General features: G+C 38.5%; 1 protein-coding gene and 1 pseudogene across 5 annotated transcripts in view; one reads left to right on the forward strand and one right to left on the reverse strand.

Annotated features, from left to right (window-relative positions):
- The window catches only part of PHF20 (PHD finger protein 20), a 106,316-nt gene that overhangs the window by 63,318 nt on the left and 24,686 nt on the right, over positions 1 to 18,312 (forward strand). For all 5 annotated transcript variants that reach the window (XM_011378353.2, XM_023522263.1, XM_023522264.1 and 2 more), the window contains 2 exons: positions 10,586 to 10,864; positions 17,665 to 17,763. In XM_011378353.2, coding sequence (XP_011376655.1) covers positions 10,586 to 10,864; positions 17,665 to 17,763 — 378 coding nt within the window. The remainder of the gene's footprint in view (positions 1 to 10,585; positions 10,865 to 17,664; positions 17,764 to 18,312) is intronic.
- LOC111730866 lies at positions 3,803 to 3,920 on the reverse strand (annotated as a pseudogene).

The raw sequence follows: 18,312 nt of genomic DNA on the forward strand, positions 1-18,312 counted from the left end.
CAATAAAATGAGGTATGCGTGTATATCTTCAACCAGATTCCCCACTTGTTAGCAGTTTATCATGTTTGCTTTGTTATTCTGTTTTTAAAAGTATTTTTTTTCTGAATTGTTTGTAAATAAGTTGTAGACCTTTACCCCTAAAAACAGGACATTCTCTTATATTACCAAAATATAATTATCAAACTCAGAATTTTATTCAAACTTTATCAGTTATTGTAATAATGTTCTTTAAAGCAAAAGTGAGAAAAACATTTTTCTTTTTCTGGTTGTATCCTGGCTGACACATTGGATTTAATTGTCATGTTTCTTTAGTCTCCTTTTTAGTCTTTTTTTTAGTCTTTTGTGACCTTGACATTTCTGAAGAATATGATGTTCCTCAATTTGAGGTTTTTTGATATACCCTCATGATTAACTTTAGGTTATTCACTTTTAGCAGAAATACCATGTAAGCGTTGTATCCTTTTCATGTGCATTGTATTAGGAGGCACATGATTTCTGTTTGTCTCATTTATTGGTGGTATTAACTTTGATCACTTGGTTTAGGTAGTATTTACTAGGTTTCTCTACTGTAAGGCTATTATTTTTCCTTTTATAATTAAAAAATTTCTTGTGAGAGGATACTTTGAAGCTATGTAAATATCTTGTTTCTTTATTAAACTTTCACCTACAGTTTTAGCATCCTTTGAAACATCTTGCCTGAAACAACTTTACCTATGATGGCTGCCAAATGGTGATTTCTAATTCTCATCATTCCTTCTACATTTATTAGTTTATATTCTAATGTAAGGAAGAGCTTTCTCTTCTTTTTTAATTATTGTAGTTATAGCCACATGAACTCATGGATTCTTGCTTCATTCAATTGGTTATAATCTGTTTCAGTCATTACTTATTTTAATATCCTTTTGTCCCAGATTTGGCAAGTGGGAACCCTTCACACTGGTTCCTACGTCTTCATCATTCTTTGAACACTTATTTACTTTTTGGCACAAGATATTCTAAGCTCATCTTCCATTTACCCAACCCTGAAGTCAGCTCTTTCTCCAAGAAGCCCTATTTCTTTTAAGTGGAGAATTATATTTAGAAACCAGGATCTGGTTTATTCTAGGCATATTCATTGTTCTTGAGGTATAAAGAGAAAATGTGGAAGTTTCTCTGTACCACCTGTCTTCCTCGTCCAGGCCCTTTTCCAGAGAGAACTACTGTCAACAGATTGATTTCTATCCCTGGTTTCCTTTCTGTGCATTTTTATAATATCTTCTCCCTCCCCCCATAACTATGTATGTAGCGGGCAGTTTCCTGTTTTCGCTTAGCAAATTATTCATATCAGTAAGTACAGAGCTACTTTAAGTGGCTGATTAGAATTACATAACACAGACTTCCCATAATTTTAAAAATTGTTTCTCTATGGACATTTTGATTGTTTATTTTTTTTATTCTAAGCATTTGACTGGACTTGCTGTGAATTTTTCACTCTGTTCATGTTTCTCTTTAATTGCTTTTGTTGCTTCAAATCGGAGAAAGTTATTCTTTCACAGACCTGAAAAATGTTTTATTCATTATATCATATATTATATTTGAAGTACATGTCAAAAAAGTATTAAACTATTGGGTTCCCATGGTGTCATTGCTTGACTAGAATACTGACTGCATTAGGGGCTGGTGCTGAGGGAACACAAGACAATGCGAAGTGGCCCTTCTCTTCTAGCTGGAGGAGTGACAAATAACAGGATCCAGAAGTAGATCCAAAGTGCTAAAGATGGTGTGCAGCAGATAGTCATTTGTGCCAAGAGTTGATGGCTTGTGGTCCTGAGAGCCAGGGCCATCTGGACACTGTCCTGCATGTGGTGTGAGTTGGGTCTGGATGGAAGTAAAAACTTGGAGAGCGTGGGAGGAATGGCGGGGAGGGCAGAAGTACGAGCTATGGAAGCATGAAGCACTTGCTGGGGCCAGCAGTAGGCTGGGCAGATGCCGAGGCCTCTTTGTGGATTAATGGGAGATGAGTTTTGAAAGCAAGATGGTACTTAAATTGAAATGGGCTTAAAATGCCACACCGAGTATTGCCAATCAGACTGAATATCACCATCATAGTCATTGAACTGTGAGGTTTTGAGGTACTGGCAGTGGATATACAAAAAAAAGCGGGGGGGAGTTTAAGAGGACATTTATTTCTAAGCCAAGTTTCAGAAAACAGTTGAGAAACCTTTTTTAATATGAAAGTAATGTATGCTTATTGTAAAAGAAAGTATAAAGCATTACTCAAGTATATAGAAAATGAGAGGGCTTCTGATCCCACACTATATTATCTAATTGCTGTGTAACAATATTTCCACAAACATAGTGGCTTAAACCAACACATTTATTTTCTCACAGTTTCTGTGTGTGAGAAGTCCAGGCACAAGTTAACTGAGTCTTCTGTAAGGCTGCAATCAAGGGATTCGTCAGGGCTGCATTCTCATCTGAAAACTCCTGGGGAAGGATCCACTTCTAGGCTCATGTGATTGTTGGCAGCATTCAATTCCTTGCCGGAAGTCAGAGTGAGGGCCAGTTTTTTGTTGGCACTCTCTGTTTCTTGCCACATGTACCTCTCCATCGAATAGCTCATAATGTAGCAGCTTGTTTCATAAAGCCAGCAAGGGAGTGTGCCTCCTAGTAAGGTGGACGTTAACAATCTTACATAACATAATCATGAAAGTGATAATGCTGTCACCTTTGCCATATTCTATTAGAAGCAAGTTACTGGTCCTGCCCACACTCAAAGGGATGGGATTTTTACATGAGTGTGAATACCAGAAGGCAGGGATTATTAGGAGACATTCTGTAGTCTATCCCCTCCTGCCCCCGTACCTTCATACCCTGCCCCCCCCCCAAAAAAAGTAGAGAAAACATTCCTTAGAGTTACCATTATTAAAAGCAAATTCAAATTCTATGGACTATTTTTCTCTATACAGTAGTAATTTGGGAGAGGCAAGAGCAAAGGGCGACTCTTGGGAGCCAGGGGAGAGCTCTGTGCTTTGCCTTGATTCCTCCAGACAAAAGTCTGTTAAACAGAAGGAAGAGCACAGAGCATTTAAATGGTAATACCAGTAACTATTTGCAAACATTGATTTCCATACTGCTTTCTAAAACAGGAATAAGTTAATTTCTACCCCCTGGGTTAATTTGATACCCCTAGCTTTTGAACCAGGCTCCCACAAGGATTTTATGTATGTATTTTCTGCCTTCTCTGTACTAGTTACTGCTCCTATGTTGACAAGGACTATAGAGTATCCCAGGAGTAGATGATGTCACTTAGCTGATGCCATCAGTAACATATGTTCCAAATGACCTGTCCTCCCCTTGGGAAATACATATCTGTGTGCGAGACTTGGAATTTACGTAGACAGTGGCCAGCAGGCTTTTTTGGCAACCAGTGGCTCTCCTAGTTTCTTGACTGTGCTTCCATCACCATGTTTCTTTTGTCACACAGAAACACCTTTCCGGGGAGGAGTATAATGTGAAAATATATAAAAGTTTTGTTGTTTTTTCTACCGTGAAAATAATATAAACCTATTAGAAAACATGGAAAAGTCGAGAAAACGGATTTTTAAAACATTTCTCATAGGTTTGTCTTTAATTTATTTTTTAATTTTTAGTGGTTAGAGATTTATATAATTTACGACTTGATCTCCCCAATAAGTCTACTACCCACCTGACAACACACATAGTTATTACAATATGATTGACCAAATTCTCTATGCTGTACATTATATCCCCCTGATTATTTTGTAACTGTCAATGTGTACTTTTTTTTTTTTTCTTTTAACGCTTATAGCACCTGGTATTCCTAGGTGGTCTCCCATCCAAGTACTAACTGGGCCCAACCCTGCTTAGCTTCTGAAATCAGACAAGATCCGGCACGTTCAGGGTGGCATGGCTGTAGCAATTTATACTTCTTAATCCCTTCACCTTTTTCACCCAGGCCCCCAACACCCCTCCTATCTGGCCGTCGTGAAACTGATTTTTTAAAATATGAAATCCTGTAACCAAAAGATGGCCAGTTTACATTCCTACAATTCTAAAAAATAATGTATACTATTATATATTATTCTTATACATATTCTTATGTTTTGCTCATAACATAATTTGTGGATATTCTTGAGCATAATTATGCTGTGCATATTTTATTTTTAATTCTTTTTAAAATGTAAAACATTTTTTCTGGTTACTGTTCCTATTGTGCTTTTATGATACCATTAATATATCAGTTTTTGCTTAATAAGTCAGGTGATTAGATATTAACATTTTGCAGGTTATGCCACTGATACATGGACCCCTTGCTGAGAGTATGCATAATTTTGATTGTTTTAAGTAATTACTGTGAGGTCAGTGACAACCAAGATGGCAGCTAATGTTCAAATAACCGGTTGCAGTTAGTAACAGGTTTTCTCTTCTATTACCTCATGGAAACATGTAGGAGCCTTGTGAAATAAGTATTTTTATTCCTACTTAATAATGAGAAAACAGTCTCGGAGAGGCTCTTTTGTTTGATGTAGTAGTACGGTAAGATAAGTGCTGTAAGAGAAAAGAAAGGAGCACATTTCCTATTTCAATGTTTTGGAGTAAGGAGTGAACAGAACCAACTGTAATACAAATAGAAAGGGATGGATACTGCAAGATTTATTTTCCATTAAGTACTTATGGGAATTCAGAGAAGGCAGGACAGAATCTTTACTGCTGAGAAACCAAGGAGAAAACATTGTGCAAGGAGGTGCCATTCGAAGGATGAGTAGCACTTGGTTTTCACATGGGAGTAAGTGCCAAATAGAGGGAACCATGCTGATTACGCTGGCTGAACTGGCAGCTTTCATTGTGCATAGAGAGTTCGTTGTGGCTGTAAGGGAAAAATAGGATAAAATTTTAAAGTCTGGAAAATTTTTCATACCTCTAAAAATTGGTTGGGTTCAAAATTAGTGCAGTTTGCAAGATCTTCATGAAAAAGGAACAAATACTTAAGTCTTGGGTGGTATATATATCTTTTATTTTGCTGTTGTTTCATTTTAATTTAACATAATTCTTATTAAAAAGTTAGCATAAACATTTTATTACTATAGAATTCTTTAATCTTTTTGATTCGTAGGTCTGAAATTATAGCTAATAGTTTAATCTATCAGATTTTGTCACGGGCTATTATTCATAACTGATTTATATCCTATTTGCTGCTTTTGTTACCCTGATGCTTATATTGATTGTTTTTTCCCAACGAGATTACCAACAGGCTTATACTCAGAAAGGCTTGCACATCAATGAGTTATACTGCACTGAGTTGAATTTGTGGGGCTGTTACTTCTTGAACTTCATGGTTGAAGATTCATAATTCTCAAATTTTTCTTCTTGTAATGTTTACTTCTTCAGACAAAAACCAGCGACTCAGTTTTATGTTACCAATGTTGGCATCTTGAAAGGGGCTCTTGGTTTGGCCAGGGGCTTCATGACAGTGATACCTGGCAGTGTCTTCTCTTCTGAGAAGTTTATCTGTTCACTTGACCCTCTGTGATCCTAGTACCACCTCTCAGAGACAGGTGGCCTACCTACGTGCCGAGATTGCTCATCTTTGGAGGGCCAGCTCATCTCATCTTCTGCTTAGCTGTGAGGAATCAAGGGTTTTGCTTTTGTGGAGAGGACTTTTTATCCTTCCAAATTAAACTTATTTCCTTTTGAGAGGCTTACGAAAGTGATAGATTATCTGTCTTAGTCCATTTGGGCTGTTACAACAATACCATAGACTGGGTAGCTTATGAACAACAGAAATTTATTTCTCACAGTTGTGGAGACCGGGATGTCAGATATCAAGGCCCCAGCAGATTCAGTTCATATAGTTCTCACTGTAAGCTCATATGGTGGAAGGGGCAAGGGAGCTCTCTCTGGGGTTTCTTTTATAAGGGCACTAGTCTCATTCATAGCCTAATCACTTCTCAAAAGCCCTACCTCCAAATACTATCATATTGGGGATTAGGTTTCAGCATATGAATTTTGGGGTCTATAGCACTATTAGATTATTTCAGCAGATAGTTTGAACCACATCTCTTTTGAAATAGATCTTTGGCCATGGAGGAGATAGATATATGAGCATGTTGGAAATCTGCATAGATGAAATTGAATCTGTTCAGGCAGCTCTAGCCAGAGTGCGTAGATTAATTAATTGATGTCAGCCGGAAGGCTATTCCAAAGACTGTCCTCAGCTCTGTCTTACTGGACCTTATCAACGACCTGGAAAATGATCTAAGAATGTAGAGGATTATAGAATCGAGAGTTATAAAATTTTCGAATTAAAAAATCAGATGGAGTTTATTAGAGATAAATGTAACCTCTCATATATAGTTTGACAAAACTATTTGGGGAAAACGGAAATGCAAAGACAATACAAAATGCAGGATTTTGTTGGCCTAAACTTGGTATTCTCAGCATTGTATAATGTAATTATTTTTTTAAAAAAAATCTTTGGCTGCATTAGTAAAAGTAAAATGTCCTAAAAGGTGGGGGTAGTAATCCTACTGGATAGCTATACTAGAAATTTTGTGATTGGTTTTGGATTTCACATTTTTGAAGGATGTAGACAAAACAGAGTGCTTACAGAGTGCTGTGTCTCCCAGCAAGAGCTTATGAGGGCTGGCGAAAGGGTGTTTCACTATGGTCGATAATTATAATAGCTGTCTCCAGCTACATTCCATCAATGACATAAGCCTATTTACTAAGATATATTTTATATTAAAAATGGCCTGCTTTGTGCCATGTACATATGTTATCTATAGCCCTCTTTTCAACTCTTTGAAATAGATAGTATTCTTTTTTATAGATGAGAAACTGGATAATCAGAAACACGCACAGCTTATTTATACAACTAAGGAAGGGTAGAGCTGGCATTTAAAGTTGGGCCGTTTCCATTATAGCATACTGCCTCTGGCATGAGCATCTAGTGAGGCTGGGAGTGGTGAGGACTTCTGCTCTCCTGCTGACGAGCAGATTAATTCCTGAAAGGTTGTTCATAAGTCTCATTTGTTCATAAGCCCAAAATGATCTGGTAAGACACATGCCAGACACTTTCCTAGGATCTTTGCATGTAATTTATTTAATTCTCACAACTCATTGAAGAAGTTACCATTATTATCTCTACTCTGCATATGAGGAAACTGAGGCAGGAGAAGCAGAGAGCCAGGATTTGAATTAGGCTGTCCAGCTGTGGAGCCCCACTTTTAGCCACTGCTTTGTCTTTGCATTATGAAAATCACCAGCATGTATACATAAGATGCAAAGTTTTTGAATAGAGAGAATGGTGGTTCTTTATAGAATTGGTTCAGAGTTCTCATTCTCAACTCTTCTTTTTGTTTTTTCTATATTCACTATTTTTAATTTTAAATTTATTTTTTATTTAAGTATAATTAGTATACAACATTATGTTAGTTATATTAGCTTCGGGTGTACAGTATAGTGATTCAACATTTTTATGCCTTACAGCATCATCCCGCTAACTGTAGTAATCATCTGTCACCTTGCAAACTTACCACGAAATTATATACTATATCCCCCTTTACGTTTTTCACCAGCCCCCATGCCTTCCCTTTGACCTCTATTTCTATGAGTCTGTTTTTGTTTTATTTTGTTTGTTCATTTGTTTTGTAGTTTTAGATTTCATACATAAATGAAACCATACGATATTTATCTTTCTCTTTTTGACTTATTTCACTTAGCATAATCCCCTCTAGGTCCTTTGATGTTGTTGGAAATGGCAAGATTTCATTCTCTTTTTTTTTTTTATTGCTGAGTAATACAACACTGTATATAAATGCCACATCTTCTTTATCCATTCATCTATCAAATGGACACCTAGGTTGCTCCATATCTTGGTTATTGTAAATAATGCTGCAGTGAGCATAGTGTGTATATGTCTTTTCAAATGAGTGTTTTCGTTTTCTTTTGATAAATACCCAGAAGTGGAATTGCCGGGTTGTATGGTAGATTTATTTTTTTAGTTTTTTTCGAGGAATCTCCATACTGTTTTCTATAATGGCAACACCAGTTTGCAGTCCCACTAACAGTGCACAAGGGTTCCCTTTTCTTCACATCCTCACCAACACATATTATTTGTTGACTCTTTGATAATAGCCATTCTGACTGGTGTGAAGTGGTATCTCATTTTGGTTTTGATTTGCATTTCCCTGATAATCAGTGATATTGAGCATCTTTTTATATGTCTGTTGGCTATCTGTATGTCTTCTTTGGAAAAGTGTCTTTTCATGTTCTCTGCTCATTTTTTGATCGGATTATCTTTGTTATTGAATTGTATGAGATCTTTACATATTTTTGATATCAACTCCTTGATATATCATTCGTAAATATATTCTCCCATTCAGTATTTTGGTTTTTATTGATGGTTTCCCTTACTGTGCAGAAGCTTTTTGGTTTGATGAAATCCCATTTGTTTATTTTTGCTTTGTTTACCTTGCTAGAGGGGACATATCTAAAAAGATATTACTCAGGCTGATGTCAAATAGTTTACCTATGCTTTCTTCTAGGAGTTTTATGGTTTCAGGCCTTTCATTTAAGTCTTTAATCCATTTGAATTTATTTTTGTATATGGCTTAAGAGTGTGGTCCAGTTCCTTTTTTTGCATATATCTGTCCAGTTTTCCCAGCACCAGTTGTTGAAGATCATTTTCAATTCTTAATATTTTTTTAAAATTCAAAGATGTTTGTATTTTAGCATTCTTCTTTTGCATTATAAATAACTTTATCAAAAATCTGGGCTTCAAGTGCATCAAAGGATAACTGAGTTTACTTGAACTTGACTACTGTAGTTAGGTGGTGGCAGACAGTGATACTCTTTGATCTCAAACCTTAGCTTTGTTCACATGGTGGTCAGTGGAGCTGTCTTCAGTGATTTTTGCAAGAAATTGTATGGAAAAGGAATTTCTAAGTTAAACCATATGAAATGGCCAATATTTAACCTTTTAACCTGCAAAAAATGGCAGATCCATTTGGTTTAACCTAATAGGTCCAGTCCAAGAGGAGGAAATTCCAGAGAAACCATTTGTATTTGGTTTTAAGCAAGAATTTTAGGAGATTAGAGTTTTGAATTTCTCCACTGACATACTTGTCTTATACAGCTGTTAGTCTGATAAGTATGTATTCCATTTTACTTTATGTTACTTTTTCTCCTCTTAACTGCATCTAACTGATTTGACCTCTTATATCTTGTTATGGATAGAAAGTGATTTTGAAGCATTCTGCTGTGTGTGTGTGTGTGTGTGTGTATGTAGAATATTTTACTCGTTTAAATTAATTGCCTACATAACAGCATTCACCAGATCATCAAGCCTACCAGTTAGTTTTACAGCTATACCCTGTGCTGCATTTGAAAGAAAGTATGATTTAGATTGAGTTTAGGAATTTTTTTTTATTTCTTTTGATTATGAAATGGTACTTGAAAAAGTAATCATAATATTTATCAGAGGTTCAGCACACTATCTCCTTCTAATGGAACTTGTATCATTGCATTTAGGAAAAATTTGATTTACTCATGAGAGGATATTCTTGGGTGACCTGTTCTGTAGAATAGGAGAATTTGAGTTTAAGGTAATTGCTCTGATTGGGGTGAGGGCATTGTGAAGGGAGTCTTCAATAAATTGATTTAAAACATTAAAAAAAATTTTTTTGATTACAGTTGACATACAGTATTATATTAGTTTCATGTGTACAACATAGTGATTTAGACATTTATATACCTTACAAAGTGATCACCCTGCCAACTCTGTTACCCATTTGACACCATATATAATAATGACAATATTATTGACTATAAACTGATTTTCTAACATGAAAGCCTTGTAACAGTTTTACTTTTTGTCATTGATGCATGACAGACCATTGCCTTCTGTTTATTTGGTTTTAGGGAGTGTTCAGACTTTTTTGTCTCTTGAATTTCATCATTGAGTCCTCCAAGTTCTCCACATGCCTTCACCTCCATTTGGTTGGTTGGCTTCTTTTTTCCCTTTATAGTCTATTGAGTCCTTTTGATCAAACAAAGTACATGGAAGTGAAATCTCAAAAACGCTCAATACTAAAATCTTTGCGACAGTTAACACTCTCTGTGCAATAACTGTTGTAGGATCCCTTGGGTTTAATAAAGAGATCCCACCAGAATGATCCCTAGTTCTGTCCATACAGAGAGGGACCAGAATGGTGGTAAGTCTGAATCTGGTCCAGCTGATGAGTAACAAGTGCTGGATTGGGATCTTGGTTTTTGTTTTTAGTATTTTCCCTTGTTCTTTCCTCTGAGTCTCAAACCCTGAAAACTTGTATGGCTACTTTAAACAAACATGTTAATTGCTTTTTTCAATATATGAATAGCAGGTGAGTCTCTTTTTTCTCTTGAAGTCATAGCCATTCTTTCTAAAGGGTAATCTTGGGAGGTAATGGCAGTCTGATTGATGTCTCCAGCAATATCTGCATGCTACTCTTATACTTTCTATTGCCACGTGTTAATGTATGTATTGTAATAAGTAGGATAAACACAAGGGATTTTTGTTTTTTTTTTTTGTTTTGTTTTTCAGGGACAAATACTTTTAAGAAAACAGATGACTTCGTGACATCTAAAGCACCAGCTGTTGACCTAGACCACAAATTTAGGTGCAAGGTTGTGGATTGTTTAAAATTTTTCCGCAAAGCCAAACTGTTGCACTATCACATGAAGTATTTCCATGGAATAGAGAAGTCTCCAGAGCCAGAGGAGAGCCCAGGGAAGAGGCATGTCCAAACGAGGGGCTCTTCAGCTTCAGACAAGGCCAGTCAGGAGAACCTGACCAGGAAGCGCGTCTCTGCCAGTTCACCAAGTAAGTGTTTTCATTTCACGTTGCGTCTGTATCACGGGGGGCTCTGCTGCTCAGATCATAGTACTTGCATTTCTGACACACAAAACAGGTGTTAGGTTGGTCTGGTCCAGTTGAATCCCAAAAGATTGAAATGACAAGTGATTCTCAGGGGTTGTATCACAGAGCTGTGGCCCTCCTGGAGGAAGCAGAGATACCTAACTCTTGTTCTCACCTCAGCCTCTTGCTGCCCAAGTTACCTTGAGAGAGTCACTTAGCCTCTGAAGGCCTTGGCACTTCCATTATGAAATGGGGACAGTCAAGGAAAGGGAGCTCTTTCCACAGCCAGGAGGAGAACGCATGCACAGAGCAGCATGGGTATAGTCATCCCATCCCCCATCCCTGCAAGCAGGACAAAAGAACAGAACTAAAAAGTGATATATGATTTTCTGGTGAGGTCCACATTTGAGTCTAATTTCATCATAATTGTAACTGAACATATTTCCCTACAGCACTGTTTATTTTTTATAGAGACTACAATGGTGTTTAGTAAGGGTTACCTTAAAATCTCATGTTCATGTTTTATTACAGAGAAGCTTTTTCGAGATTTCTTCTGAAACTTAACAGAAATTGAAAAAATTATGTTTCTGGGAAATTGCAGAAGAATTGAGTTTCTAATAAATTCTACCAACTTCGCAGCTTCTTTTTATTTGAAATTGTAACATTATATATTTTTGGCTTATAGCTTCTTCATTAAAATACATAGGTATGAAATGGCACATGGAACTCTGGGACATCTGACAGCATAAAATCAACTTTGAGGACAGTAGGGCAGGGCCATGCAAACTAAAGTGATTTCTTACCCTGTGTGTAAAACCAGTAGACAGGAGGTTGCTATTACAATTAAGAAACCTGGATGTTTGATTATTTACTTTTATGCTCTGCCCTCGGATCTCATACTAATATATAGTAAGTCCTCACTTAGTGTTGTCAATAGATTCTCTGACATTAAACGAAATAGTGTATAATGAAGCCAGTTTTACCATAGGCTAATTGATCTAAACAAGAGTTAAGTACTGCTTCTGCCACTAACCATCAGTTATTACCATCTGTAAATGGGGCGAGGTCAGTAGACAGACATGTTCAACCTTCATCATGCTGCTGAATATTAATGAGAGCAAACAAAGCAGGGAATAAAGAAGTTTCCACAGGCCCCAGCGCTACAGAAGGCAACTCTCTGTTCCTAGCATACCCTCTCACTTTTCTCCCATCAAAGCCTCCCACAGTTTCCTCATGGTTTTGCTGGTACTTGACTAATCTGATTATTAAATTTCTTAAGATTTGAAAGACTAAAACCAGCTTAATAGCTCACCTGTTCTTTCGACATATCTAGGTTTCACCTCAGACTTCTAAGAAAGCCCTTATTTTTAGGACTAGAATTTCAGACATTTGAGTCTGAAATTCAGTTGGGGAGATATTTCAAGGTGAGACTCTGACAATTGGTTCACCAGCAGTGTGAACTTGACATTATGTTTCAGTGGAAGACAGAATATTATAGAATTTGTGTTAGTTGGGGATAATTACTGTAAAAAGTACTTCCTTTATGCTGAGTCCTCTGATTATGGCAAATGGAAACTTGGGTTCTAATGGAGATTCCTGGAGCTTCTAGTCCATCCATCAGAACCAGAAAAAGCTCTCCGGAGATTTTTTTTTTTTTGGTTCCTTCAATTTTCCTGCCAATAACATTGAGCGGGAGAAGCAGTTCCAGTCTTAGAGGCCATTGACCAAATATTAGTAGCAGACTTGCTTCTGTCTGTCTGTGATCTGAGCTCTTCACAGATCTGATTTCCTCATTTCTAAAGTGATGATATAGGATGAGATACGAACGAGACAAGCCCCTTTCCTGTAGGTAGAAAAGCACATAAACAGATACAGTGAAAAGGGCTAAGTTCTTACATTAGGGACATATAAAGTTCTGTGGGAACAGATTCAGATTTTGCCTGTAGAGCAGGGGTGGGATGTTGAGAGAAGGTGACATTTGAGTTAGGCCTTAAAGGGTGAGGATAGGACCAGAATGCAGGGGAATAGGAAAGGCACTTCTGTGCTGGAAACAAGCAGAGCAAAGGTTTGCAGGTATTGAGGGCAACAGACTGTCATAATTGCTTGTCCGTAAAGTGTTCTTCTGATTCTGGCCTTCACATATTTCCTATTTCCTTGCCAGGCCTGTAGTCCCATAAGTGAATTTGGAAGGTCAGTTTAGATTTGCTTTTCCAAATGAGGTTTCTCACAATACCAGAATCCATTTAATAAATTCTCTTCAGGGGCAAGTTCAGGCTTCCTTGGTATTTGGGTGTTTTTCTGCATAGGCGAGTTCAGTCCTGAGTAGAGATTTGGCCCAGAAAGAATATTCTAGGATCAAAGGGACCCTCATCTGTGCTTATTACCTATTGTTACGTCCATTTGGTTCATATTCTAGCTCTGGATAAACCTTGGCTTTAGGCCAAAATGAGCTTTAGAGCACTGGAGTGGGCACTTTTTTGTTGCCGTCTGCACCTTTCTTGTGGTAGTAGATTGGCCTTTCTCATGGGAATGTGCTCTCTTTCGTAAATGGAAGGACAGCCATATGAGCTTAATTAGAATATAGGTTATGATGTCAAAGTAGCTGGTTTAAAGAAGAGATTTATTTCTCAGATCAGACTGTAAGCTCTTCACTTAAAGTCACAGAACCTGTCAGCTCTGGCTCTATGAAGTTGTCCAAGGGCCAGCCTTCTCCTTCATTGTTCCACCAGGCCTAAGGTGTTGCTTTCTTCTACATGGTCCAAAATTGCTCACCACCTTGTCTGTCTTTCAGCTGCTGGGAAGGGAAAGGGAGGGTATGCCCTTTTCTTTTAAGGGCACAACCCAGAAGTAATACACATCACTTCTGTTCATGCCCTGAACATCTGTACCTGGGTATACCTTGGTCAGGGGAAGCTGGAAAATATACTCTATTCCTGTGCAAGAAGTGGAGAAATGGGTATTGGCTAATGCATAACAGTCCCTGCCATATGAGCTAAGGCAGAAAACTGCAGGGCTTGAGAGAGAAATTTATTGGAGGGCCCTTTTGGGTTGATGTCTGGGTGGGATCCATGGTAGGGGACTGATGGCAGATGAGACTGGGAAGGTAAACATAGTGAAATGATGGTTAGGCTACGAGCATCAGTTTTTCTGATAAACAGTGAGACTCCCATCAAGAACATACCTGCTCTGCCCTGCCCTTGAGCTCTTCTTCTCTCTTTCTGGTCACAGCTTATCCCAGCTGTGTGGCCATGTTCTGGGGTGTACACGTAGTTCTCCCATAAATGAGGGTGATGTTATTTCCTCTTCCCTCCTGGAAGCAGCAGTCTGATGTCGTATGTGTTCATAACTCGGTGACGATCTGATGGAGAATTAGGGAGCAGGCTATACAGAGGGAGCAAGAAGGGCTCTGGTATGTCTCCTGATGGATGCCTGTAGCCTGAGAAGAGGGCAAGTGCAGGAGGGAAGAGCCTCCTCTTTGATCCAGAGCCCTGGCAGGAAGTTGCTCGTTGTCCAGCTGAGTCTGGGCATTCAGGAAGAAGCTCTACAGCCAGGTACATATTCTGTGGGTCACAAAACAGTTGTTCAGGCTGTCTGCGGAGACCGATGACAGCAGACCAGGACCACTTTGTGGGGAGAGAGTATCACAAGTGAGATAATAACAGCTAACATTTGAATACTTGCCATGTGCTGAGCACTGTTCCAAGTTCTTTACTTGTATTGTCTTATTTAATCCTCAAAACAAACCCTATGAAGTGGGTACTATTGTTTCCACTTTATTGGAAACTGAGGTGCAAATGAGATGGATTAATCTGAAGCTATCTCTACACATCTAGCAGATGGTAGAGCCAAGATTTGAATCTAGTTGCAGAGCCCATACTCTCACCTCTAGGCTCTGCTGTATTTTAGGACTCCAGAGAAAGATGCTCTACATTGGGCCTTAGGATGGGAAATAGGAGTACCTCTCTACAGGAGACTTCCTGTCCACATGTGCAGTCTGAATGAGCTTTCTCTGTTGTCACCTGTCGGTCCCTGTTCCTTAGGGTCTCACTTGGGTTAGTTGAGTCCCTGCTGAGCAATTCTCCCTGTGAGTTCTGCCTTCTAAGGCCACATATGACTTCACAGCCTTCAGCCAGGAGCCAAGGTGAACTTCTGAGGGCTTCTTTCTTCCCTGTTCATAGAACATGGGCTTCTATAGAACAACTCCTAGAATATCTCTTCTTTTTATCCTCATTGTTTACTCCTTTAATTGAAGCTTCAGGAGGGGGCTCTTTAAAGCTTAATGTGACCATATTTCCAACCAGCTGCAATTCTTGGGATTCTCTTAGTTAGAAGTAACAGGAAACTCAATTTGAATTGACTCTGCAACAAAGGGAATGTGTTGGCTCACGTAATAGGGAAGTCCATGGGTACCGCTCCAGGACTGTTGGTTGAGGACCCAGTGTCTTACCATTTTCACTGCTGTTTTCAGGTTAAATACCCTTGTCATAAGATGGTAGCCAGTATCATTTAAGGCTTCATGCTGCTACATTCAAATCTAACGCGAGTAAGAGCATACCCTTTCTATATACGTTGGACCAGAGTCCTAAGTTTGGGTTGGATTAGTTCACTTCTGTTCCTGCCTTATGAACCAGTTGGCCCAGGCTCAGATTGTCTTAAGTCTATCACTGGGACAAGGGGCACGGGATTATTCTTGTTGGTTTACTGAGTGTGGCATCAATGCTGTCCAAACCCTTTAGATGCTGCACAGTGAGGCAGGGGTTGGAAAGTGCGACATTCTGGGAGATATCCACAATGTCTACTATACCAGCAAGTACAAAGTGAAAGGAGAAACCTGCACATCCAGGGAAGAGGTGGCCGCTGTGTTGAGCTATAGAGCAGATCCATGCCCTGTGCTCGTTTCCTACTACAGGGCCCAGGACTTGGAGGCCCAAGTCCTCTAGCAGGTCTGAGTTCACCTTTTCTGTACACAATATATGTTATCTTGCAGATTCTCTGAATTTCACTTCCTGTTCTATAAAGTGGTAGTAATGTTAAGATAAAGCTGTATTTTACGCAAGTTTACAAGTTTGAAGTTGTGTGATATAAAAAATTTTATGTAGAAAATTTGAATTAATGCAAATCCCATGAAATTGAGAAAATTCATCAACTGCATGATCTCAAAGCTGGTAGGCCAATGACAGTGTGTTCATTATACCTTAAATTTATGAGAATATTATTAGTCATGAATTATGTGAATTCAAATAATGTGGAGTTTTTAGGAATCCCTTGTATGGAATGAACTCCCCCTTCCTTCTCCTGCTGCCTGTTGGGTTCCCTAAAGGATGTGATGCTGTTTTATAAAATGTGAAGTGCAAAAAAGATTGTTCTTAAGAGAAGCCCAAAATAACTCCCATACTTAGGTGCTAATTGGGTATGCCTGGCTTTTGGCAATTTATATCCTACATCTTGATCTGTCTTATCTCAAGAATCCCAGGACCTAAATGATACCTCTTTTTCAACCAGTTCTACTGAGTTAATGCTGTTCACATTTCACTAAGCTAATGGGTATAGTTACTTTAGTTCGGAGGTCATTAAGACCTGAATTTACATATAAAAAACGAATGGGCAACAGTTTCTATATATGTGTGGGTGAAGGTCCATCAATTCACATTCGTTTTTTACTCATATCCTTTCAGTAGCCCCCTAAGTAATCATAGTAAAGGCCAACTTCCTTATAAGGCCCTATGCGATCTGCCTCTAGCCCACACCATCTTCCTTCCTTCAACCTAATTCTAATTTCAATTCCAGTGGAGACATATGGGCCTTCTTGCTATTTACTGATTTCAAATTCCAATCGTTCATTGTTAATATATGGGAAAGCAATGGACTTTCGTATGTTAATTTTATATCTTGCAACCTTGCTATAGTCACTGTTCCAGTTTTTGTTTTTGTTATTTCTTTGGGATTTTCTACAATCATGTCTCTGCAAACAGTTTTATTACTTCCCTTTCTGATCTGTATTTTATTTCCTTACCTTATTGTACTAGATAAGATGTCTAGTGTGATATCAAATTGAAATGTTGAGTAGGGACAAAAAGTTTGCATGGGAGTATCAATAACTTGAATTTTGCTATGAATAATAGCAGAAAATGAAGTTATAGTATTTGGAAGGTTTGAATTGGTCATTTTTTAAAGCATAATTTTATGTTTTGTGAATTGTATCATTGTAAAAGAAAACAAAAAGGAAATCAAACAGAATCCTCACACCCAGGTCTCACCTTAAGCCAATTAAAGCAGAATCTTTGTGGGTGGAACGTGGGTATTCACTTTTTAAAAATCTCCCCCAGTGATTGCAGTATGTAATATGCCAGTGTGGAAGAGCGTTGATTGAAGTAAAGGCCTTTCAGTAAAGGGCCAGACCATAAATTTTTCAGCTTTGAGGACCAGGTCTCTGTCTGTACTACTCAGCTCTGTGGTTGAAGCATGAAAACAGCCATAGTCAACATGTAACAAATGAGCATGATGTGTTTCAATAAAACTGATTTATAGTAACAGGCAGAGGGCCACAGTTTGCTGACTCCAGGTTTAAAGGCTAAGTGATGGAGCTGGGGCTTCAGAACCCTGAGGGGGACAGAAGGTGACATCCCAGGGAGAATAGACCGGAAACTCTTCCACCGCCAGTTTTAGTTCTTCACATTGGACATGCCTACTTAGTTAAGAGTAAACACCCAGAGTTGAAAACAAAACGTTAGAATGCCAGTACTTACATTTGTATTTAATTCTAGCTGCAAAAGACAAGGAAAAGAATAAAGAGAAGAAATTCAAAGAGTTTGTGAGAGTGAAGCCAAAGAAGAAAAAGAAAAAGAAAAAGAAAACCAAACCTGGTAATTTTTCCTGTGGGGTGTTTACTTGGTTTCCTGACCATGAGTGGGCCAGGGGGTTGCTTTCTCCCCAGTGCTGACCTCTGAACCTGAACTGAGGAGAGGAAGAGCCAACAGGCCTTGGCTGGAATTTGTGGGCTCAGCCTGGGATGGGCCCTGGCAGGGGAGGAGCCCATTCACCCTGGGAGTTACAAGGTCACACTGGCATTTAGAAAAGCCCTCCCTTGCGCTGCATTGGCCAGTGTGCCCTGTCACAAGACAGCGCATACGAGAGTACCATAGTAACAGAGGATATGCAGATGAAGGACTGTATTTGTCCTTCAACTCAAACTCAAACACATGTGTTTGAACCCTTTCAGGAAAAGATTCGCTTCTTGAAAAATGTATATCTAGCCCTCACAAAAATGTTGTTTTTTAAGAAAATCAGTGTCCAAACCTTGGGAGCTAAAGGGACGCCATGTTTTTTTCTCAGTGTACCTTCTGGCTGAGAAAAGCAATATTATCAGAAAAGGGGGAGGAAAGGTGATAAGGAGGAAGCTTTTGGTTTTGAGG

Source organism: Pteropus vampyrus, unplaced genomic scaffold (assembly GCF_000151845.1).
Source record: "Pteropus vampyrus isolate Shadow unplaced genomic scaffold, Pvam_2.0 Scaffold336, whole genome shotgun sequence".
NCBI classification, from domain to species: Eukaryota; Metazoa; Chordata; class Mammalia; order Chiroptera; family Pteropodidae; genus Pteropus; species Pteropus vampyrus.